Source organism: Rhinatrema bivittatum, chromosome 13 (assembly GCF_901001135.1).
Source record: "Rhinatrema bivittatum chromosome 13, aRhiBiv1.1, whole genome shotgun sequence".
NCBI classification, from domain to species: domain Eukaryota; kingdom Metazoa; phylum Chordata; class Amphibia; order Gymnophiona; family Rhinatrematidae; genus Rhinatrema; species Rhinatrema bivittatum.
The window spans coordinates 59228747-59253703 of record NC_042627.1 but is presented as its reverse complement, the minus strand read 5'-3'; the positions used below and the strand labels follow the sequence as shown (position 1 = coordinate 59253703).

Sequence of the window (24957 nt, the reverse complement as noted above, 5' to 3'; positions counted from 1 at the left end):
GGGCATTCCGAGGCAGAGTTGAGTTAGCCGAATAAGTTGTTCAACTAACCGAACTCCCCTCTGGAACGCTCCCCAAACACCTCCCACTTTTCTAGCTAAATTTTATCCAGATAATGATTTGTTCAGATAAAATGTAGCCGGATAAGCACCAGAGAAATTCAAAAGTGGACGTTTAGCATGTTAACTTGCAAGTTATCCGACTAAATGTCTTTTGAATATTGACTTCTAAAAGATTATTGGGGTTTTTTTTAGATGAAAATATATAAGATGAAGTTTCTTAGTCTTCACTTGAAAATTCCTTATTTAAGATATTTTTCCTGAGCATTAAGGGCTAGATGTATTACGTGTTTTGCCATTGAGAGAAAATGAAGAAGACCTTTGCCCAGCATCTACATGTTAGTAAATGGTGTTACTTTAATTTATTTCAAGACATTTTTTCTCACTTATTTTTGTAGTTGATCCCTGAAATATCTTCCTTATCCTGGTTTACTACCATTGTGCCTTTGGTGCTCGTATTAACCATCACGGCCGTCAAAGACGCCACTGATGACTACGTAAGTATTTCAAGTGGGTTTTGTTGTTGCCAACCTGTTGACGGTAGCGTTGCTCGTCTTGTTTGGCGGACAGTAAACTACTTCATCCTTAATCTCTCCGGCGCTCTCAGTCTGAATAATTGGCATGTGTTCGTCCAAATCCAAGCGGTACTTGCCTGACTCGGTGGGAATGCACAGGACACCCATCGAGGCCCTGCCATCACAGCACCCATTCTCAGAAAGGCTTTTCTTATGGAAACAGACTGGGATAAAAGCTTATTTGCAATTTCTTTGTAGTACCTTTGCTCCAAGTTAGCTCCCTTATATTTAGGAAAAATAAACCCATGAAAAAAAGATTTAAACTGATTTTTATTCCTTTTGCTCATTCATGGCTGTTGTAAATGAGCAGCTGTTGCACAGGTTTGCTTTCTCTGCGGTCGCCTCAGCTGTGTCGTCCTGCTCTTTTGGGTTTCCAGTTCGGTTGGAGCCAGCCTCTGCTGGGGTTGAGGAACCCTGGACCTTCATCAGCAATGACCCAGAATTCTCCCTTCTCCCTCGCCTAGCCCAGCCATTTGCGGAGACTTTCCTTGGTCGGGGCCACAGACCACTACTCCCCAGGAACTTGAGGATGGCTGTGAGACGCTGATGACGATTGATAGCTGAGACACTGACCCTCTCCCTCCCCAACCCTTAGGGGGCTGTTAATGCGCCTCCTGGACATAACCTTTTGAAATAAACGGAGAGGCACACCGAGTAATGTTCTGCCCGCTAGTCAGTAGAATGAGGGGCTAGCTTTTCGCTCACGTTCTTGCACATGTGCCTTTGTAGAAGATGTGTGCACAAGGACGTGCTGCTGTCACACCTTTACAAATGATGCTTTACCCGTGTGCTTTGCAGGGGCAGAGTAGGCAGGAGCAGGTGCCGGGGTCTCAAAATGAAATTCCCACATGTACTTTAACGGGCTTTCCCTACCCTTGGTGCTGCCCCCTTTTCCCCCACACTCAGTATTCAGAAGGTATTCTTCCACCGGTAAACGTCTGCTTATCCACAGAAATCCTTCTGAAAATTGTCCAAAATATCCATTGTGGCCTCCTACTGCATCATTTCAAGCGCTATGCCATGCAGTTTGTTTTTCTTTCTTTGTGATTCTAAGCCCTCAGTCAGTCAAAACCATATCTGATATTTGACGGGTGATAACCTCGAGAGCTGTGCTTCCTACCTTTTGGGGAAGGTCTGGCTTTGTTTTCCTCTCTGGAGGCGAGTGCTCACTTTTTCAGTCCCCTCATCCCATGCTTCCAAGCAGGGGGTGGGGGGGGGGGAGATTTCGGTTTCCAACGTAACCGCCTTTCTTCAGAGTCCTCCCTGAAACAGCGGCGCACAGCTCTGGAATCGAGATTCTCCATTGGGGGGCAGTATGATACTGCGAGACCCGAGAGGATCACGCACAGGCTGCCTTAAGAAAGGAAGGCCGCAGCTGGGTGGTGGTTTCAAAACCAAAGCTACTTTTACAAATTATAAATAGGGGAAAAAAGACGGCTTTTAAAGTTTCAGCCGTCTTTCGGCACAAAAATACAAATTCTCATGCCAACTTGAGACCTCCTCTGGCTTCAAATGGATTTTGTACTCCCTCAAACCACCTTCTGGAAGCTGTGAAGTCCTCTAATACAACTATCTGGCTGGTAGAACAGATTCCCAGGCAGCTCTCCTAGGCCAGGGACTGAAATAGGACAATTCCTGGACAGATCCATCCAGATTTAGCCAGGGCTACTCAGGCATGCAAGAGAGAATTTCTTAATTATGCGTCCTGAAGTTTTGGTTTCAGGGGCATTTCTTTTATTTATCCTGAGAACTTCAATGTTATAACAAAAATTAATCCGTGCAAAAATGACTCTTCCATGGGTTTTTGGCCTGTTTGTTCTAACAGTCATTTTTCCACGGATGTATTTTGTTATAACATTGAAATTCCCCAGAAAAATGTAACAACCATAGAAAGCAAAGGATCTTAGTTCTGTTTTGTCATTGTTCTAATTATATTTTCCTTCATTTCCATCGCTTCATTTGATAAGGGACTTAACCAGAAGTATGCATTATAATGGTCAGGGTTTACTTTTTTTTTCTTTTTTGTTTTATGTGCTCTGATTTTCTTTTCAAATATTGTAATTTGAATCTTTTTAAAATTTCGATAAAGAGAAAGTAGGAAAAAAAGAGAGAAACCTTCCTGGATCCCTGACTGCAATCTGGAGCCCTCCGGGGACCCACTGCAAAGGAAGACAGAGGGTGAATTCCTCCTCCGGGAGCCTGGAGAGCCAGCGCCCTGGCTGCCTCTTCCTAGCGCCCTTTGACATTGTCTCCTTCCAGGGGCTCGTGGAGCCACCTTTATGGAATCTGGACACAGGCCTCCCCCCTGTATGGGATGGACCATAACCATCACTCAAAGTAGTGAATACCCACCCAGGGAATCTCCCTCACCTTACGAATAGTGAGGCCTAGTTAGCCTTATACCAGTGTATGGGAACATTGAGTCCAACAAAATGCAGAATTGCCACAGAGCTGTGAAAATTTTTATCTTCGGGAAGAGCTTTAGAGCTTGTTTACTAAGGTGTTGCGTGTGCTATTTACTGTGGCTCCCCTTATTTCCCCCTAAGGACGGCCCCCCTTATTTCTAACAGGGCCTGCTCCTAACAATGTTACCGAGCGCCACACCTCAGTAAATAGACCCCCTTCCCATCCTGTTCTGTGCTGAGCATTGACACATTTGGCTTCATCTCAGACCGAAGCATGGGAGCAGTTACACATTCCTTATGTGGTTATTCTCAGATCCGTACGTTAGCGAGCTCTCTCGTACTGTGTTGTTTTATGTCATCAGGCAATAAATAGCACTTTCAGCTGCAAGTATTTCCATGGGCAGTAATTATGAATAATTAGATTTGCAGTTCATTGACATTATGGATCTCTAGGTTGAAAATGCTCTTGAAAGAAGGAGCCTAGAGTTTTGAACTAATTTGCTTTTCGGCGTTGGGTTGTTTCAATTGGGCGTGTAATGGTGGTTTTGGAAAGGCTTTTGTGCAGAAGGAACACACCTTTCTTGAGGTTCTGATTGAAAAAGGAAACATTTTTCTTATTTGCTATAACTTAACCTAGTGCTGAAGGAAAAAAGAAACAAAATACCTCAGCCAGCAAGATTTCAAAGAAAACTAGACTTGGTGCTGACCTGGTGTGTTAGAGCCATGTAGTTTACAGCAAAGTTCTCGCTCAAACTGACGAGTGTTATAGATCGGGAAAGGCTTTGTTCTATAATGATTTAAACTTCATAGAAGAATAATGGGGAAAAGTGAGGGTGCAAAGGCTAAAATACAGTGACAAAGAGAGATTGTTGTACAGTATACTATTAACAATATGTTTCTATAGCTGAGGGATATCTGTGGATCCTAGAGATGAAATATATTGTGTGCATATATCTGCAGGGAACTGGAATTGCAGGTTATTGCTAGTTTAGAGTTTTGGGATCATTTGATTTGATTTCATTAAGTTTATAAATCGCCTCCTTCAAATCAGCATGAAGCGATTCACAGCTGCCAGTAAGAAAAGCAGATGTCAATTATTAGACATCCAGTTCTAAACGTAGGTATAAAATATAATGTTCACATACAAACCTCCTCTAAGCTGGTCATAAATGATGATGGTTTATAACTGCATGGGTTCTGCACTGCCAGCCTCCTCCCCAGTGACTTTTGATGATGTTTTAGATTAAAAATTGATCTATCTAAACGTGCTCATTCCAGCCTTGGTGAGCAGAAGATATAAGGCTTAGGCATCCTGGTCCTGGCCTTGTGTTTTAGTATTTATAATTGTTTTAGCAAAACTCTTGCTTTGATTGCTGCTTGTTATCACATTCTCTAAATGGGTTAAAAAGCTTATTGATTTATTTATAGGCTTTTGATATTCCACCTTTTTGTGCGTGGAGCTTTGATTTCTTAGAGAGAATATCTAGCATCGGTAGCGATAACCAGGGCGATGTTTTTAAGTGATCCAGCTTGGAAAAATAGGCTGCATTAAAAAAAAACTAAAGAAATAGAGGTGTGTGTATTTTTGTTTTTTACACACTTGAATTTTATCGATATTTTGCTTCATAACAAATTGGCCTTCTTACATAGGCCTAGATTCATCATTCTACTATAAATACAGCAGAATGATGAGCTGCGGCCATAAAAGGGGTGAGGGGAATGATAGTGTGCAGCCGGCCGCATCGTGGTGGTACGGCTGCGCCGCACTCTATTGCCCCCATAGCGCCACGGGAAAAGGTGGTGTTATTTCCCACGGTGCTGCCGGTGATAATGTGTAAAACATTATCACCCCCGCAGCGCTACCGGGTCCTAACACTGCCCAAACCCCTCCCCTTCCCCTAATTAACATTTTACTGCCACGATGTGGCCGGTATCGCGTGATAACGGCCCATCGCACAATAAAGGATGACCCTGTAAGTAAATAGAATGATAAAAACTCATATAAAACAGAATAATGTCCCATCTTCTCCCCTGAAATCGCCCAGACCCCTCTGATTGCCCCCCACCTCAGGTTGAAAACATCACCCAAACTTACTTATTTAATTAAAATATTTTTAAGCCTCACCATCTACGATTCTGGGCAGGTGACAAGCCCATATCCAAATCGAGCAAGAAAATAAACATTAAATTGACACCAATTGACTTCTCACACTAAAAATAAACCTACATAACAATAAAACAAACATAAAATCAAAACTAGTTCACTTACAATGCTAAAAACAACCTACATAAAACAGGAAACCCTGCAGTCCTAAAGCAAAAATAATTTGGAATCTCCCACTTTGGTTTGAAAAATTTTTGAGAGAAGTACAGTAAGGAGATAATTTTCCTAGGAGTTACGCGAGTAAATGTAACATTATCATAGCAATTTTCAAAAGCCATTGACTCGAGTAAAGTGCATTTACACATATAAAACCCAATTTTATGCGTCTAAGTGCTTTTTAAAATCGGGCCTTTAATTTGGACTTCCCTCCAATTTATCCTTCATGTTTGCTGATAGAATGTTCAGTTCTCCAGATCTGGCGCAGCCATTCAGTCCTGGAAGGGTGGTGGTGGGTAGGGTGGGTGGGCATCAGATTACTTCCTGGCCAGCCAAAATACAGCTCTGTATTAGCCTGCTGAGCTTGTTCCAGCTACAACCGTGACTCTTAAGGCCTGAAAGAAAGAGTCTGGGGGTCAGAATCCACCAGTAGTCTTGTAGTATCTTGAATAATCCCTCTAATCTATCTCCCAGACCCCAGGATCTTAAGGCAATAGAAGAGTACATGCCTTTGCCCCATCTATTCCAACATCTGCATCTGCTGTTAAGTAAATAGCATGTAGCCAGGGAAAGATAAGTGCTATGCAAGATTTTGTATTGCTGTTCCACAGAGACTGGCTGATATCTAGCAGATTTATATAAACTGGCACACTCTCTTGCACGGTAGCACCAGTTCTGAGTTTTCCGTCTCTCTTCTTCACAGCAAGTAGTTGGCTATGTCCTGGTCCGTTCTCAAAGATCAAGAGGTTCGGCCTAAGGTACTCGTAATTTTATTTGACTTAAATGCTGCCTCTTGAATAGGCATCAAAAATCTGCACACCAGGGGTCTAAGAAGCAGAGGCATTTTTAAGGAGAAAAGGGGTAACAAATCAGAAGGCTAAGGACCCTCTCTTGTCCAAAACTGGAATTAGTAACAGCTGACCATGTTAAGTGATTGAATGCAACAATTATACTCAAATTGTTAGGTCTTGCTACAGAGATGTGCTACTGAAGGCAGATTTTCTTTTCTCCAGCTTCCTCTCCTCATTGTCTCATTGGGGCATTCTACAGAGGTTCTAGATGCCATGAATGACTGCTTCATAGAGCAGCTGGTCCTAGAACGGACGAGAAGGGCAGCTACTTTAGATTGAGCCCTTGGTGGAGAACACACAAATTGGCGCAAAGGGTTACTGTGGTGGGGCCCCACTAGCCATAGTGATCATAATGCAATCAAGCTTGACATAATCACTGGAGGGTGAATACCAAGTAAACTACTGCATTTAACTTAAAAGGGAGACAAAAGATAGAATGATGAAATTTGTTAGGAAAAAAACTAAAAGGAGCAGCTCTAAAGGTTAAAAATTTGCATGAGGCATGGACATTGTTTTAATATACTGTCTTGGAAGCCTGAATAAAACGTATTTCCTGCATTAAAAAAGATTGGAGGAGGGAGAAGACCAGATGACTGCTAGCGTAGTTTAGTGGTGAGGTGAAAGAGGCAGTTAAAGCCAAAAGGGCATTGTTCAAAAAAAGGAAAGCAGAGCCAAATGAAGCAAGTAGGCAAGAGGATAATCACTGGCTAGTTAGATGTAAAAGGATAGTAAGACAGACCAAGAGATAATTTGGGAAGAAGCTTGCCAGAGAATAAAAAACTAAAATCTTTTTCAAATACATTAGAAGCAAAAAGCCTGTGAGGGAGTCAGTTGGACCACTGGATGACCTAAGGGTGTTCAGGAAGGACAAGATATAGCAGAAAAACTGAATGAATACTGAGGAGGATGTTGGGAACATAGCCACACCTGAAACATTTTGTGATGGTGATGATTGTGAGCAACTAAAACCAATCTCTCTGATAATGGAGGATAACATACATCAAAGTGACAGCAAAAATTGACAAACTAAGGAGCAACAAATCACCAGGACAGATGGCATCCACCCTAGAGTACTAAGAGAATCCATATTTAAAACAGCCACCATTCTTGAGGATTGGAAGGTAACCAGTGTAATGCTGAATTTTAAAAAGGGCTCCAGGGGTTATCTGAAAACCTTGAGACCAATGAGCTTGACATCAGTGCTGTTGCGACCGTCGCTGCCCGACATCTCCACTCCGCCCCACCTTACCTCTTTGGCGACTCCCTCTTGGTTGATGGAAGTTTGGCTGCCTTGGCGTCATCTTGCCGACCTCCTCCGGCATCCCCAGACCAGCTAGACGCTGCCTTCCGCCATGTTCTCCTGAGGGCCTAAGGGCGCGCGGGCATGCGGCGCGGCCCCCGACTCAAAGTACCAGCTGCGGCGCGAACCTCAGGGGCGTCCCCCTGAGATGACGTCAATCATCACCAGATATTTAAGGCCTCTTGTTTTGCTAGCTAATCGAGTTAGCAAAGGGTTTCCTACCTAGCTGCCTCCAGGTATCGCTGCGGATGGGATTTCGCTCTCCGCTTACCTTGCTACCTCTGCTTCCTCGGACTTTACCAGGGGTACCCGCCCTCGGGGGCCTCGCTCTCTCTCTTTGCTTTTCAGGTCGCAGTCTGGAACCGGTACTTGCTCCTCGATGGGCCCACGTTCCCGGACCTGCTACCGAATATTACTTCTGCCAGGAAGTCACCGCTGCCTACAACACCAGTGAGTTACCATCTCTCTCTCAGAGCTTTCCCCTGGACCAGGTACTCGCTCCTCGAGGGCCTACTTCATTCCAGCTCCTGGGCTGTTCCAAGAGACTATTGTGTGAGTGTTACCATCAAGGTTCTGTTCCTGAACTCTGCAAACTCTGCCTACTCACTATCTCAGTTTCTCTACAGCTCAGCCATCCTGGGATCGCTGTTCCAGTGCCTGAGCGACTACAGCCCAGCCGGGCTCTTCCAGCTCACTACTGCCACCTCTGGTGGTTCTCCAAAACAGTTTAATAAAAGAACTAGTGTGTGTCTGTCTCCCAACTCTGGAGCCTGACCAGTGGTCCCTCTCGGGGATCTTCCCCCGTGGACGTGGTCATCTGCCATCGGCCCAAGGATCCACCCACAATTATCATAAATAATAACAAGTGCCAGGCAAACTGATAGAAGCGATTCTTAAAAACAAAACATAGCTTAATGGGGAAGAGTCAGCATGATTTTAGCAAATGGAAGTTTTACTTTACCAGTCTTATAGATTTTATTGCAGATATAATTAAACATATAGACAAAAGTGAGCTGCTTGATGCATTCTGTCAATTTTTTATCATATCCCTCCATGAGGGGGGATATGATAAATGTCTACAAAATCATGAAAGGACTTGAAGAGGCTAATATTGGATAATAATATCCGCTCCATTGGAATTCGCTTCCCCCAGATATACGCCAGGAACAATGCCATCTCACCTTCAGAAAGAAACTGAAAACCTGGCTGTTCGCACAAGCTTACCGTTGAAGGAGCCTCCATCAGCCAACATTGACTATCAACCAACATTGACTCTCACCTTCCTACCCTCTCCCTCTCTCCTCCCTCCCTCCTCACCCCTGTCCCTACCCTGCCTCCACCCCCCTGCTTACCTCCCTATGTTTCCTCCTTCCTCAGGAAATAATATGTTAATAATTAACCATGTTATATCTACAGCTGTAGATATATCTACAGCCGATCTCAGCAACCTTTATATGTCTCGCTACTCGCTTGTTTTTTGTTGACTATTTTAATACTCACCAGTTGTATCCATTTAAAATATTTCCTGTCTTCCAACTCCCATGTTCTTGCTCCCTGTTTAATGTAACTTTACCTTCTATTATAGTTGTTAATTGGTTTCACCCAGTTCCATTGTAAGCCGGTACGATAAGACTTGGTCTTGAGCATCGGTATATTAAAAATTTAAATAAATAAAAATAATAATATAAATCAGTTATTTACTCTCTCAGATAATAGAAGGATCAGGGACTTCTATTATCTGCACTCCATGAAGTTAGCAAGTAGCTCATTTAAAACAAAATGAAGAAAATTATTTTTCATTCAGCGCATAGTTAAGCTCTGGAATTCATTGCCAGAGGATGTGGTTACAGCAGTTAGTGTAACTGGGTTTAAAAAAGGTTTGAATAAGTTCCTAGAGGAAATGTCCATAAACTGCTATTAATTAGTAAGTAATAGTAGCTTGAGATCTATTTAATGTTTGGTTGTTTGCCAGGTGCTTGTGACTTGGATTGGCCACTGTTGGAAACAGGATGCTGGGCTTGTTGGTCCCTTGGTCTGACTCAGTATGGCATATCTTATGTTCTTTCTTTTTTTTATTTATTTAACATTTTTCTATACCGACCTTCATGAAAAATTTCATATCAGATCGGTTTACATGTAACAAAGGGTATAACTTAAACAAGAACAATTCACTAGAAGCGGAAGTTACATATAACAGGGGTAGATAACTTGGGGCTAGACAGTGGTAAAGGACAGTGAAACTGAGGAGAACTAGAAAAGGCAATGAAACAAAAGAAACGGCGGCTTAATTATAATGTCTAAACATGGCGAGGCATTAGCCGGTAAAGCAGAGTCCTGTCCGGTTGACAATTAATGGCTTAGAAAGTTAGGGGAAGGCCTGGAGGAAGAGCCAGGTCTTAAGTTTTTTTCGGAAAGTTCGAGGGCAAGGTTCTAGTCTGAGGTCAGTGGGCATATTGTTCCAGATGGTTGGACCCGCTGTAGAGAATGCTCGTTCTTTGGTGGATGATAGTCGCGTGGCTTTTGTTGGGGGAACTTGCAGGGTACCTTTGTACGCTTCTGTACATGTCCCGCACAGAAACCTGAGGTCTGCTAACAAGGTTCTACTAACTGTCTTATGATAAGCACCCCAAAAGAGACTCTTTAGGAAATTAAAAAGTCATGGGTTAGGAGGCTGTTGTGGATTGGTAACTGGTTAAAAGGCCGGAAACAGAGGGTAGGACTAAATGGCCAGTTTTCCAGATAGAGAAAGCTCATTACTGGAATACCTCAGGGATATCTACTGGGACCTGTGCTGTTTTAACATATTTATAAATGATCTGGACAAGGGAATAACAAGGGAGGTGATCAGATTTGCAGATGACACAAAATTATTCAAAGTTGTTAAACAAACAAACAAACAAAACAAAACCACCTAGTAGATTGTGAGGAACTGCAGAAGGACTTTGAGACTAGGAGACTGGGCAACTGAATGACATGAAATTTAATGTGAACATGTGCAAAGTGATGCAAATAGGGAAAAATAATCCCAACTATAGGTCCACAGTTCTGAGTTCTGTATGGGGAGTCACTACCCAGGAAAAGGAGATTGGGTCCTTATGGACAATATATTGAAAGCTTAGTGTTCAGCGGTGGTTAACAAAGGAAATAGATTAGCAATTATCCAAAAATGAATGAAGCATAAATGGAAAATATCGCACTGCTTTTGTATTGATCCATGGTTCAACCGCACCTTGAGTCCTGTGTGCAGTTCTGGTCACCCCCATCTCTAAACAGATAGCAAAACTAAGAAAGGTGCAGAGATGGCCCACAATTATGATTAAATAGGGTTGGAATGGTTCCCCAATGATAAAAGGCTCTGCAGATTACAGCTCTTCATCTTGGAGAAGAGACGGCTGAGAGAGCACGTGATAGAAGCTTGTAAAATCAGGAGTGGGGTGAAACAGGTAAAATCAGGACGGTTATTGACTAGAACAAGAGGAAACTTCATTAAAGTAACATCTAGCATGATGTAGTTTCACAAAGATTTGGACAAGGTCTTGGAGTAAAAGTCTATAAAACATTATTAGCCAGGTAGACTGATGAGAACCATTTTTATCCTTGTGTATTTGGGACTAGCCAGACTCTTGTGACCCGAGTTGAGCCCCCATGGACCTTGGTCTGAGCTAGCATGGCCTCTCTTTTGTTCTTCCCAGCTCCTACTCTCTCCTTGCTGTTCTCTTCCATTTTCCTATGTTCCCTTTCTTCAGTCCAGCCTCCTATTACTTCCCATTCCCTCCCTTTCCAGGTTATCAATGTACTGCTATGCCTATAAAAGAATAGCATGAGTAAAATATGTGCGGGATTGTTGTTAGTGTGTTTCCTGTAAAAGATACGGACTTATATCATTTTATAACATTGCATGTAAATGTTTCTGTTATGGCTTGAGCAGGCTAGTTTGCACTCGCGATGGTTCGATGAAACGCACTAGAAGTTCTGGGTCTGAGATCTGGAGCATGGAGACTGAGTGCTGAAACAAAAAGTTCCAGTTTCTCTCCGTGGGCGAGAGAGATCTGAGAGGGGTAATGTGGAGCCTCTAGTCCAGAGCTTTCCAAACTGTGTGTCGGGACACGTTAGTGTGTCGCCTGCAGTGTGCAGGTGTGTCGCGCAAGCCCGGTCAACTCTGATGCGAGTTTGGGCTTTTTTTTTCTAGAGATTCACTTTTTTTTCAGTTTATGGGTTGCTTATTATTGGGTGATTTTTGCTGTCAATCGCGTTTTTTGGGGGGCTTGGTGGGTGGAACGAGCCCAGCCATCCTTGCATTGCTGCTGCTGCCGGATGAGGCCTGGCCATGAGGAGTACTGACTGCAAGCAGCAGTGTCTGGTGATCATGGAAGGGAGTGAAGCACTTAACTGGCAACAATCAAAAAGACGAGGTACATGAGTGTGGGGGCCAGACATGTGCTGGGGGGAGAGAGATGAGTGAGTGGGGGGCAAACGTGCTGGGGGGACAGACATGTGCTTGAGGGGGAGAGATATGAGTGTGTGGGGGCCAGACATGTGCTGGGGGGAGGAGAGAGATGAGTGTGTGGGGGACAGACAATTTGTTTTATTATTGTTTCTCATAAATTATAACAATAACATGAATCTTGGAATATATATTTTTAATATAAATTTAAGGTTTTCATGAGAGAGGTTGTGTCGTGAAACATTTTATTTATGTATATATTTAAGGAAACATACATAAATTGTCGAAATATGTTTCGTTCGTTTAACCTTTAACCTCTGGTTTACTAGTAGACTGAATTACCGTGTCGTGAAATTATGTTTGTCTAAAAAGTGTGTCACCAACATGAAAAGTTTGGAAAGCTCTGCTCTAGTCCAACGGTTAAGCCAGCCATCCAAGGGGAAAAATCAATTGTTTTTCTAAGCTGACACATTAGATACTGCCGGTAAATCACTCCGTGTTCCTTACAGATAAGCTGCTTCCAGAAAATTATACGCCAGATTGCAAATCTTGTGAAAAATGGAAACAGAGCAGCTTTATCTTGCTGTAGCATAAAGTTTTAATTTGAAACTTAACTTTTCCAACCAGAAAAACCGGATTCTGAATGCCTGTGTTTACTTGGCCACTTTATCTCCAAACATAGCAGATCTTGAATTTCTGTTTTTAAAAAAAAAAAAATGTATTTGTTGGAGCATGTAAGGACAAATTCTGCGGAGGAAAAAAATCCATTCATTAGAAGAAGCATTCTTCTAGACGTTGCTTCCCCCGCCTTTTATTCTCTTGATAAGTTTGGGCCCCTATTCCACAGTCTTTCTTGTTTTCTGTGTTATATCATTGGATTACTGTCCTCAGGAGTTAAGTTACTCCGCGATGAACCATTGTTTATTTAAGAAAAATGTGTTCACTGTGAAAAACAGATTAAGGCAAAAACTTTGTGATTTCAGCTAGATCCAGGGTGACGGCAGAAGGCATTCAGAATTAAAACCACAGGACAGACCGTGTTCTTTATCAAAGAAAAATGTCCTAAAACAACTTAACCTTTTGGGTGGAAGTCAGGAGGCAGGATTAGAATCATGTTCTGTTATCATACAATCTGTTGTCATCTGGCTGCATTTTTCAGAAAGCAGAAATATGAATATTCCTAAAGAATTCACTCTCCCTTCTTCCCCTCATCCCTCACTACAGCAGGCGGCCACTAGATGGCAGTGCTGCGCTAAGCAGATTTCAGTGGAATAGAATTTCTGGCAGTAGCAAAAAAAAAAAAAAAATAAAAAAATAAATAAAAAAAGGTTTTGACTCCCAAAATAAAGCACAAGGTCAAGTGCGACCGCTTCATTGTTGAGCTTGTTCCTAACACGCAGGTTTTCCCCGGAGGCCAGAAGTGTTTGGTTTTGTTTCCGCTATGCTCATGAACTGCTTTTAGAAGATGTTCACAACATCAAAATACTTTAGCGCCGTGCAGCATTTCTGAAAAAAAAACATTAAAAAAAAAAAAAAAGGCGGCAATGGCCCAGTTTCAGCTTCAAAGAAAATGAGAAAACGCAAGGACGATGGACTTTGTGTGCCAGAAAAGGTTTTACATTCAAAATGCTCTAAATAAACGAGAGGCTTAGTGGTGGGGAAAACCATTTCCAGCCAGAAGGCGCGGCACTGTCCGAGTTTATTAAGTGGAGTGGGGGGTGGGGGATGAAATGGAACGATCTGATTTGCTGAGCTTTTCAGGCTCCGTCCGTGCTGTTTACACAGTTGCTGCCTGACATTAAACATGCCGAGCAGCCTGATGGCTCAGCTGTATGACTTCTAGGAAAGGAAGCTCTAAAGCTTACCTTCTCTCTGGAGGACAGGCCTTCAACCACATCTTAGAAACTGAATTGTGCGGAAACTGCCAAGAGGGGGGAACACATTCTCTGAAAAAGTCCAGCATCTTCTATCTTGTTGCATCGAGCTAGCTCAGTAAGCTGAAGTGCCCCCATGGCTCAATGATGCACCTTAAATATTCCCAACCTGTTGCTAGTCAGTGGAGAATGGGATCCCAGAGCAGAGGTGGAGCAGGAATGAAAACAAGCCAGAGCAGTATTGAACTGGTAACAGTTGCATCCTATTTTTTAATGGGAAGTTATTTTCTTAGGTCACAAATGGAAAGGGACTTTAAATGTAAAAATTAAACTAGGGCCCAGGCCTGGTGGATGAGTGGTAATGCTGCACGCTGGGGAGGGACCTGGTTCACTCTGCTTCCTGGACTGGCCAGGGCTGGGGATACTACAGAGGCAGCATTCACAGCTCTGGTGGGGAGAGTGTTGCGTTCGTGCCTGCTCTTGCCCATGCTCCACCCTCTCTACCTCTGAGGCGACTCCCTTCGGGTCTGATGGACAGTTGCCGCCACGGCTTCTCCTCGCCGTTTCTTCCCGGAGTCCCCGGGCTGGCCTGACGCTGCGGATCCGCCGTGTTCCTGATGACGTAGGGCATGCGCATGCTCCGAAGTTTGTACTAGCAAGGGCGCGAACCTCGGGGGCGTCCCCCTGTAGTGATGTCATCCACTTCCAACATAAAAGGTCTTTGCTTACGCTTACCAATTGAGTTAGCAAGGGATTGATTGCGGGGATCATCTTGACCTGCTTCATTCTCCGCTGCTCTGCCTCTTCGAACTTACCAAGGGTACCCGCTCCTCGGGGGCCCCGCTCTTCTCTTGTTTTCAGATTACTAAGACGGGATCCGGTACTCGCTCCTCGAGGGCCTATGTCCCTGAATGCTCAGAAGACTCCCTATTGCCTGGAAGCGATCGCAGATGCTTCTATTCCAGTTGCATATAGGAACCAGTACTCGCTCCTCGAGGGCCCATGTTCCTAGAACTCTGAAGATTCTCTTCTGTCTAAGACGCTATCGCAGGTATGGAGATGTGAGTTATTAGTACAGATTGCAGATAGGAACCGGTACTCGCTCCTCGAGGGCCCATGTTCCTAAAACCCTCCGAAGACTCTCTTCTATTTCATATACAGATATTGTGAGTTCTTATTTCAGTTTGCATATAGGAACCAGTACTCGCCTAGAGGCTCCTGTTCCTGAATATACTAACTATTCTCTATTGCCTAGAAACCATTACAGAGATAGATAACGTGAGTTACCATCGCTCTCTCAGAGCTGTCCCTGGAACCAGGTACTCTCTCTCGAGGGCCTAACTCTCTCCAGCTACTGAGCCTTCTTATTAATCTATGTGAGTATATCATCTCTTCTGGTTATGTATCCAGCATACCCTGTCTACTCACTATCTATGAGTCTCTCTCTACAGCTCAGCAAACCCGGAGATAGCAGTTCCAGGATCTGAGGGACTTCAGCCCTGCCGGGCACATCAGCTCACTACTGCCACCTCTGGTGGTTCTACTACCTGTCTAATAAAGAACTATCTGTGTCTGTCTCCATACTCCAGCCTAGTCGGTGGTCCCTCTCAATATCTCCTGAGGGTGCTGTCATCTGCCATGGCCCAAGGATTCACCATTCTACATTAGAGTGCTCATCTCTCACACTTCAAGAGCTGAGTACAACAAACTGCTACCTTGCAGTCTAACCCTCAACTGTTGCTAACATCTCCTTCCTCAGGAACTGTATCATAACCAATTGCTACTTCTTAGCAGGAACCATACAGATGGCCAACACCTCCCTTCAGGGGAACTCTCGTATATCAGGTTGCCACTCTGTGCGGAGATCCATAACAGATACTAACTCCTCCCCTCTGGAAGAACAGATCTTATATGGTTGCTGACCTCTCCCCTCTGGGGAGCAACTCCATAACAGTTTGCCAACAGATTGCTAACCCTAGCAGAGTCGCTAACAGATTGCTAGCTCCTCCCTTGGGGGAGCAAAGCTCAACAGGATTGCTAACTCCTCCCCTTGGGAGGAGCAAACCCTAACAGACCGCTAATTCCTAGCAGCTCCTACAACAGATTGCTAACTCCGCAATCCAACTCCTAACAGAGAGTCCCAGTCATTGTGCGATGGCGACACCTAGTGGCCAGATTTAGGGGCCCCAGTGTTGCAGAGTTCTGGAGGGAGTTCTGGCACGTGGCTCCCAGCTTGAGGATTGTCATTGCTAAGTGAGTTGGGGGTGGGGTATAATGTAGGAGGGAAACCCACTGCAGGGTGGCCAATGAAGACTCACGGCACCAAAGCCGAGTGGAGGCTGGTTCTGCTTGTGATGGAAACCTAAAGGAGCAGGAGGAACCAGGCCAAAAGCAAAAAATCCCCATTAATTTCAGTAAATCCGGTGCTGTCTATCTAGCAATAGATCTCAGGAGCTGACATGAAATTTGGGATTTCCATCTGTTCCACCAGTGTCTGTTTCATAACATCATCCCTTTTCTTGAATCTAAAGAATTTTATTTTCATCTGTTTTGCTGGTTATTCCCCAGTGTAGATTCTGCCCCATCTTCACACATTCAAGAGAAAGCTGATTGTTTTAGGTGGAAGTCTGGCTTTGTGCTTTTTTTGTTGGAAGAAAACATTTATTTATCTATTTATTTATTTTAAATCATTTTTATATGCACAATCCAGTGATCAAGGTGATTTACAATATGGACTTACATAGTTAAAACTAATTATGTTAAAAATTTAAAAATACAGACTAATGATAACATTTAGCCTATTTTCCCCTGAACTTATATAACTTATATACTGAATCTATATAAGTTATATAAGTTCCCCTGAACTTATATAACTTATATACTGAATCTATATTCAGTAGGCCACCAAGTGGCAAAGTTATCTGGATAAGATTAGTTGAATAGTCATCGGGACAAGTCTCTGCTGAGCATGCTCAGTTGATATTCTCCAGATAACTTTAGCCGCGCTGCTGAATGTACCCAGATAAGTCCAAAGGGAAAAAAAAAAAAGCTGTCAAGCAGGCCCAATTTCCCTATCGCCCACCACCCTAAATAATTCAAAACCATATTGATGCCTAGCACCAGATTTCACCCCCTCCCCCCCCCCAAATAATTAAAGCATGTTGCAAGCCATAGTGGCCTGAGGTCCTACTCCTGAAATTAAATTCAAAGGCCTCTCATCAGGCCCCCCTCCTTCCATCCCACCCAGGTCTCCTTCCCGCACTGTCCTGCCCAATCCAGAAGCCCCTGAACCTCCCATAGCTAAGGCGGGAGGCGATAGTCTTACCCTGATCCCAGCTACGTCCAGCCTACACTACCAGCGTTGCCGTCGGAGCAGTGCTGGGCGTGGCTACGTTTGTCCTCTTCTCGGAACACCTCTTTTCAGATCCAGCTAATGACTTGCCCGGCCAAAATGTATCCAGTCAGCAGGGGCTAATATTTAAAAGCCTAGCTAAGTCCTGAACTGAAAAACCTTTTGAATATGGACCTTGTACTGTATATTCTTTTCTCTAATGTAGGGTTATGAGATGATTGAATTTTTTCTGACTTGGCATGCATGGGTTTATAAATTAGAGAGAATAAATTATTACATATGCCGGGCCTGATCTTCCTCAGAAATTGATGTTCACATATGTTATTTACATAGGAACGTAGTAAATGATGGTCTGACCTGATTTTTTTTTCCTATCAGTGGTGGCAAATCTAGGGCACAGAGTGGCTGAAGCAGTACTCCTGGCCGTTTGTACAGGCTCTCAAAAGGCAGAATGACTTCCAGCTCAAAATGAAAGACACTGCCCCGAGGCTGCCAGCCAGCAGCTTGGTAATTCCACATCTGGTTTGCCTTTTTAAGGCACCAGAGATCAAAGGGGTTCCCCATCACTGCTATATGTTCACTGTGTGTAAAATATATAACCAAACAAACAAACAAAAAAAGATATAGCATTGAGATGAACTAAAAATCTGTAGAGTTTTGATAACCAATATTAACTTTTTTTTGTTGTTGTTTTTTTAATATTGCAGTTCCGCCATAAGACTGATAACCATGTAAACAACCGGCAGTCTCAGGTGCTCGTGGGTGGCAAGTAAGAAATGACTGTTTATAGCTTTTTCTTCCGCTTGGGTGCTCTCCTTTGCCATGGTACACTCAGAATAGTTTGGCATATCCTTGTCTTTGGGAAGTTACAGGACAGACACATGAAGATTGCTGCTCACAGATAGGTCAATCTGGGTTTTCCTCCGGTTTAATGCTGCTTGGGTGCATGTTAAGCGGGTTCTGATGTGCTGCAAGCAAACATGATATGCAGAACCCTAACTGGAAGATGGGTGCTAACTCTGCTTCAGACCTATGCCATAGGGACCCCACTGTGTTGCCGTCAAAGCTGCACCATTGTATCACCTTATCATGAACACTGATTAGTATGGACTGATTATTATTTGTGCCACTTGCAAACTTATAGCTCATTTGAATCTTGAGAAAACGATAGTCCTCCAAGGACATTGCCATCTGGCATGATCTGGACAGCATCAAGTGCTCAGGTGGGAGTGAATGTAGTACAGTCCAAGAAATGCCTTTGGCTTGGCCCATGGTTGTACAGTTCTAAGAGAGTGAGGAATGTCGTCAACAACGATTCAGAGGGAGAGAGTTCTTCAGGACTACAGCTGCTATAAAGCAGGTTATCGGACCTCTTTAAGAGATAGGCCTGCTTGTACGTAAGTTGAAGGGAGCTTACATACAAGCAGGGCCTGATAATTAAATTTGAAAATAATTTACAAGAGTACCTGAAAGAGGGCAGCAGTCAGGGGCCGGTATCCACATCACTTTTGGCTAGTGATGATTTTGCATTTTTTTCTGCCCTGGGTTGTGTCTTGTGCTGTAGCTTCTGCTGTTAAACTGGTTTGATTCTTCTTTCCGCTTCATTTTTACTTTTCCAATTCTCAATGTTGCCCATTTTAAGCTGGAGTTGGGTCTATCAGTCCTGAGCTTGTGTTTTAAGCACTGCTAGGTAAGAGGCAACTAAGTACCATAGTCCAAATGGGAATGAATTATTTTGAGACTTGAAGGGTTTGCATTTAGCAAATTTGCTTCATTTTAGTTTTAATTGAATCTTTGGTAACTGTGCTAGTTATAAAAAAAAAATCTTGAAGGAACATAGCAACATCTAGGGGAACGGAGACTCTGTGTTGGAGGAAAGAAATGCTCTTTCACCTAGCACATTAGAATTAAAACAGAAACTACTAGGTTTAATTTTTCCATAAGCAAAGGCTAAAAAGCATTTCAAGTGCACTGTAAAGTCATCCACAAGGAACCTCATAATGGTATTTTGTTTGGGGTAACAGAGCTAAGCTGTAATTAAATTTTATTATGATAAGACAAAAGATATCTGAAACATGTCTACTTAAAATGAAACATTTGCTAAAAATTGAATTACGTCTACAGAACACTCCAAGCTAGAATGTTCAGTTCCTTTAGAAGTAATCTGATTGGCTTCCACTAGCAATCGTTTAACTGGGTCCCAGATGCACAAGCGACTTACCCAAGGTCAGTCAGTCAACAGCAAAGTCTTGAACTCTTGTCCAAGGGCATCTCCTGAATCCGGGTGCAGTGCTGTAATGTCGAAACCATTTCTCCTCGGTGGAAACCAGGTTTAGGAAGGGGGAAAACTTAATTTCCTGCTTCAGAGATTTTATTATACAGTAGTAAATGTGCTGTCATGTGAGTGGCCTGCACTGATGGGGAAGAAAGGTTCGGGGTGGCTTCTTGGTTTAGCAAAGCTTAGCTGTGGGGGCTTTATAAGGTGGGAGGATAAGGATAGTAAAGATAGCCACTTCCTCTTAAACCACAATAAATTTAAAAAAAGGCGTGCCCCCTGGAAACGTAAGTATTTGAAATTACTTTTCTCTGAATCTGGAAAATAAACAAATTGAGTGATTTTTCTTGTTAATCTCACTAAGAACAAAGACAATCAAGCTTCACCCCAATTTTCGGCCCTGTATAATATCGTCAGGCTTTTATTTTTATCCACAGGGGCCAGTGTAATAAAGTGGGTTAACACTATTGCATGTGTTAAGTGCATGCGTTAAAAACACTATTAACACAAGCAGCTAGTTTACAGTGCCATTAACATTTGTAAACTAACTTGCAATAGTGTTAACATGAAATCTCTGTCAATTTTCAAAGGGTTTAGGTGATGAACTTTGGGAGTTAGATGCCTAAACCTGGCACTGTTGAAAATTGCCTAGGGCTGAGTCCCTAAATTTGTGTCCCTAAAAGGTGGATATCTGTGGGAGTAGAGATAAAAGTTAAGCGCATAGAGCTGATTTTCAGCGTTTGATAGCTAAGTTAGAACCTTATTTATTAAGCTGCGTTAGGCCATTTGCCATTGGTAAACGATCTATCGCAGTGATAATGTTTGGTATTTAAAATATCATGTGTTATTCTACCCTGGCACTGCAAGTATGCTAATGAACTGATTAGCATGCAAATTAGCTTAATGCATGTAATTCAATGAATGCAGCTTGCCTCAAAATCACAAGCCACGTTATTTGATTCCAGGTTAGCTACAGCTCAAGAGTGCATCGGGATGCTAACGCACATCCCAGTGCTGCTGGGACCATACCTTGAAGGGGCCTAGCAGCCCTGAGTAACACCCCCGAAGTATGGGTAAGACTCCAGGGGTCTCTACAGACCCCTGTCCACCCACCCTGCCACCTCTAGAGGTGGCCAAAGTTGTCAAGAAAACGTTTTCTATTTTAGAACCTCTGGGCACAGGCCCAACTGTTAGCCTCTCTCCTTTGACAAAATAATCACCCTCCCAGAGGCTAGCCCCCGGACCCCCACCCTAGCCCACCCTCCTGACACCCCCCTTGGACTTACCAAACTTGCCCTTGTGGTCTGCTGGGGCTCAGAACATTCCAAGGCTCCAGACCCGGCAGTGGCCATTGTCCAGAATAGTGCCAGCTGCTCTTATTACATGATGGGGCATGGATTGGCTGATTGGCTGGCTGGTGCCATTTTGGGAAGTGGCCATTGCCAGGTTTGGAGCCTAGGGGCACCTCAGGTCCCCAACAAAACAACCAGGGCAAGTTTGGTAAGTTCAGATGAAAATCCTCCTAAATTTAGGATTGAACATTTTTTTGATAATTGACCCCTCAGTACCTGAAAAGCTTATCTGAAAGGTGTACCAGATGGGTGGTTAGGGAATTCTGCTTTTGCCCACAGCTGAGAGTAGACTCATGGCCAATTATCAAGGTGTGTTTTGAAGTCCTCTGTCACCTGGGAGATATAGATTGCCAAATTTTACAACACTGGATCAGGAGCTATGGTCATTGTTAATCTCTTCTTTAAACCCTGGAAAGTGCAAGAAATTTAATTTTTTCACCCTACAAAGCTGAAGACTGAACTGGGGCCTGAGGCTTTGAGGAGAGAAAGAGTATTGAATAATGAAATTCCAATGGGCAAGAAGTTAGCTGAAGAATAACAGGACACTTGACAGTCAGATACAGTTTGAGAATGTATTCTTTGAAATCTCAGGCTGAACTGCCCTCAACTTGGGTGTGAGGTCAGATCCTGGCCATATCGAATCCTAGAGAACAGAAGGGAGGGTTAAGAGATGGAAAATATATTAAAATTAGGGGTAATAGTGGAATCTGAAAGAGAATGAGGCAACCTCATTGTCCTAATCCTTGATCTAGACACAACAGTGAGATTTTGCTTTGATTTTCAAAAAGTTAATACTGTGTCTAGGTTTGAAGGTCATCCCATGCTTACCATTGATGAACTCTTAGACATTTAGCTATAATTAGTTTCATTTCAAGGGGTACTGGCAGATTTCTCTCATAACTCAAAACCCAGGACAGCCCTTTCCACTCCCTCAGGGCTGTGTCAGTTCACAGTAATGGCTTTTGGCTTACTTGGGACCCAGCCTTTTTCAGTGCCTTATTAACATGGTGCTGAGGCCTCACAAGGACTACTTGGCAATGTATATAGATGACATTATCTATAGCAAAAGCTGAAGAGGCCATCTTAACAGGCTTAAAGCTATACTTAAGTCCCTATGGAAAGCAAATCTCACAGCTAGCCTCAAAAAGTGTGTGTTGGGAAAATCAGAAGTAAAATACCTAGGATACTAGAGAAGAGAATGGTGTAACTTCTTGCGGTAGAGCTGCTGCCCTCATAGTAACGTAGTAAATGAGCACATAGACTCAAATGATCCATCTGGTCTGCCCAGCAAGTTGTTAAGGGATGTAGAGTACCCCATGCCTTCTGTTAAAGGTTCAAACTATCACTCCATGCAGGTGACCCCCAAGCTTTCTATTAAGGGTTGTAACTGTCACTCCATGCAGGTTACCCCATTCAGAAAGTTGCCATGGGTTTCCCTGTTTCTTCATTCCTATCCTCTAGCCATTAGGGTTCCTCTGTGTTTAGTCCATGCCCTTTTGAATTCCATAACTGTTCTTGTCTTCACTATCTTTCTTGGAGGGCATTAAATGCACCCACCACCCTTTCTATCAAAAAATATTTCCTGATATTTGTCCTGACTTGCATTGTTCAGACTCGAGCTGCACACCAGAGGTGTCTATCATTTACTCTTCAATTATTTTAGTGAATATTTTTAGGTTGATTATTATATCTGTGTTTCCCAACCGTTTCCTGGAAGCACGCCTAACCAGTCAGGATTTTAGGATGGCCTTGATGAATATGCATGAGAGAGAGTTGAATATATTGGAGGCCCAGGATATGCAAATCTATCTCATGCATATTCATTGTGGCATCCTGGAAAACCTGACTGGTTAGGTGTGCCTCCAGGAGAGGGTTGGGAAACACTGCTATATCTATATTTAAAAATACATCAGAATGATACCTCTTTAGATTGTCATCAGATCGTGCACCTCATAATTCAGAGTTTGAAATGCATTTACTGAAATGTGTTTGGAACTAATTTGTAAGTTAAATGAGGGTTATGCTGTAGTAAATGTGTTGTTTATCTCAGTCATTTGGCAACCTCTAAATATGCCATAACAAAAGAACTCTGGGGAGATATGAATATTAAATGGGCTCAAATATTTTCTTTGTTTACTTCCAGCTATGATTCAGAGAGCATACATTTTATTTTTTTTGTAAGATTTTCAGATGGCTCACTAAACAGGGCACCTTACAACAATTAAAAGCAACGAGAGTCTTGGTGTCACGTAAAGTGCAGTATGGACAGTTACACGGCAGAACTGAGAGAATTAAGTGTCTGAGGAAGCCAGTTTGAATAGGTGGCTTTTCATCCTTTTTTTTTTTTTTATTTCCACAAGGATGCCAGGGTGGTGGCCTCCTGGAGGTCAGGCGGAAGTTTATTCCACATGGGAGGGTGCATGGTATTGGGAGGAAGCGTGCATAGCATGCGGGACAGTAAGGAAAGTGTGAGATTTGGAACGGAGAAAGCGAGCAGGGACAATACCAGCAGATTACGGCTGCGAGAGATTGAAGGAGTACGTGGTGGATTTATTTGAAAGTGAAGACGAGGAGTTTGAGCACTGGCTGATACCTGACTGGGGGGGGGCCAGTGCACAGTAGAGAGAGGCAAGGAAGATGGACGAATGGAATTCTGAAGAAAATTGAAGGGCACTTTCAAATCGAATCGGGCGGACCAGTGGTGATCTGTTGCAGTAGCCTGGTCTGGAGACGAAAACTGTATACAGAAGTAAATCGCAAACGTTGGCGAGGAACAGATTTAGCAATGTTATGAAACTGGAAGTAAAGCACAGTTCTGAATGTGGGCAGTGAGAGAAAAACCAGGATCCAGTAGCACATCAAGACTTTTATCAGGGCCCAGCATGGCATGTTCTTATGTTCTTACTATCCAGGGTGAAAAAAGGGATAGTTACAACCCAGAGAAGGGGTGAATATGTGGCCCACACTAAAACTAAAGAACATATCTGATAAGCTACTATTACTACAACTACTTATTCATTTCTACAGCACTTCTGGACATGCACAGTACTGGGCTGCCGAGGTTCTACAAAACATGAAGATAATCTACCAGATAAGTAGATGCAGTCAGATAAGGAATGGAGGGCTCTGGCTAGAAACACAGATCAGAAAACTGTTAGCCCAGGACCTTTATAGAGAAGATGTCCAGGTTATATCCTGTATTGTACTGGAACCGTTGAAAACAATCTAAATTCAGGTCTCAACCCACTCCCCCGCCCACAATTAATTGGTAGAAATAAATCTAACATTACAAAGACCTATGCAGTGTCCAAAAACATAGCACATCGAGTTCTCAGGAAACGTTACCAATGTCCTAACTTTGAAGATTTTTACAGCAAAATTCAGATTTTCTAGTTTCAAAAGGATTTTCCCATTATTTGGAGCAAGGAGTTACGTCCCAATAGTTTCTGACTGTTTTGATCAGCTGTACAACGCCTAAGGTTTTAAAGCAAATCCCTTTCAAATAATTACTTGACAGTCAGGCCAAGTAAACATTTTCTTAGAAGCCATAATATACTGTCTTTTATTTATTTCTATTTAGCTCATGCCTTTTCCTGTGTTTCCTCTTTTCTTGCTCATATACTTGGTACCTAGGCAGTAGATGACATTTCCAAATTCTGGTGACTCAAAGAGGTAGGCAGCTTCCAGCTCTCGTGGATACTAATCCGCTCAGGTTTTCAGAATATCCTTAATGAATATGCATGAGTGAGATTTTCATGCAGCCTGCTTCAAATGTATGCAGATCTCTGTCATGCATACTGGGCAATATCCTGAAAAGTTGAGTGGACTGGTGTCCACGAGGCCTGGAGGCTGCCTACCCATAGTGGCTTGTGGAGCCTTAAACCCCGATAGGCTTTTAACACGGAGTCTAAGTCCAGCATTGTTTTCCAGTGCCCTGCTCTTTCATGGAGAATATTTGTGGGCCAGGAAAAGTCATATCATGCCAGTGCAATTATCTGATTCAGTCTTTTATTTCCTTCTAAATGGTAGACTTCCAGCATTAAGAAATGCAGATCAGTTGTTCAGATTTTGTCACACTTATAAGGATGTGCTCAAATTATTTTCTTGGAAAAAAAAATACTTGCTTTGTTGGGTTTTTTTTTTTTTTTTAGC

At 43.0% G+C, this 24957-nt stretch overlaps 1 protein-coding gene across 1 annotated transcript in view; it reads left to right on the top strand.

Moving 5' to 3' along the window:
* Positions 1–17951, top strand: part of LOC115074739 (probable phospholipid-transporting ATPase IM) — a 126248-nt gene extending 108297 nt beyond the window's left edge. Inside the window, exons 6-7 of the mRNA XM_029574501.1 lie at positions 456–554; positions 17886–17951. Of these exons, the coding sequence (XP_029430361.1) occupies positions 456–554; positions 17886–17951 (165 nt within the window). The remainder of the gene's footprint in view (positions 1–455; positions 555–17885) is intronic.
* The last annotated feature ends 7006 nt before the right edge of the window (positions 17952–24957 follow it).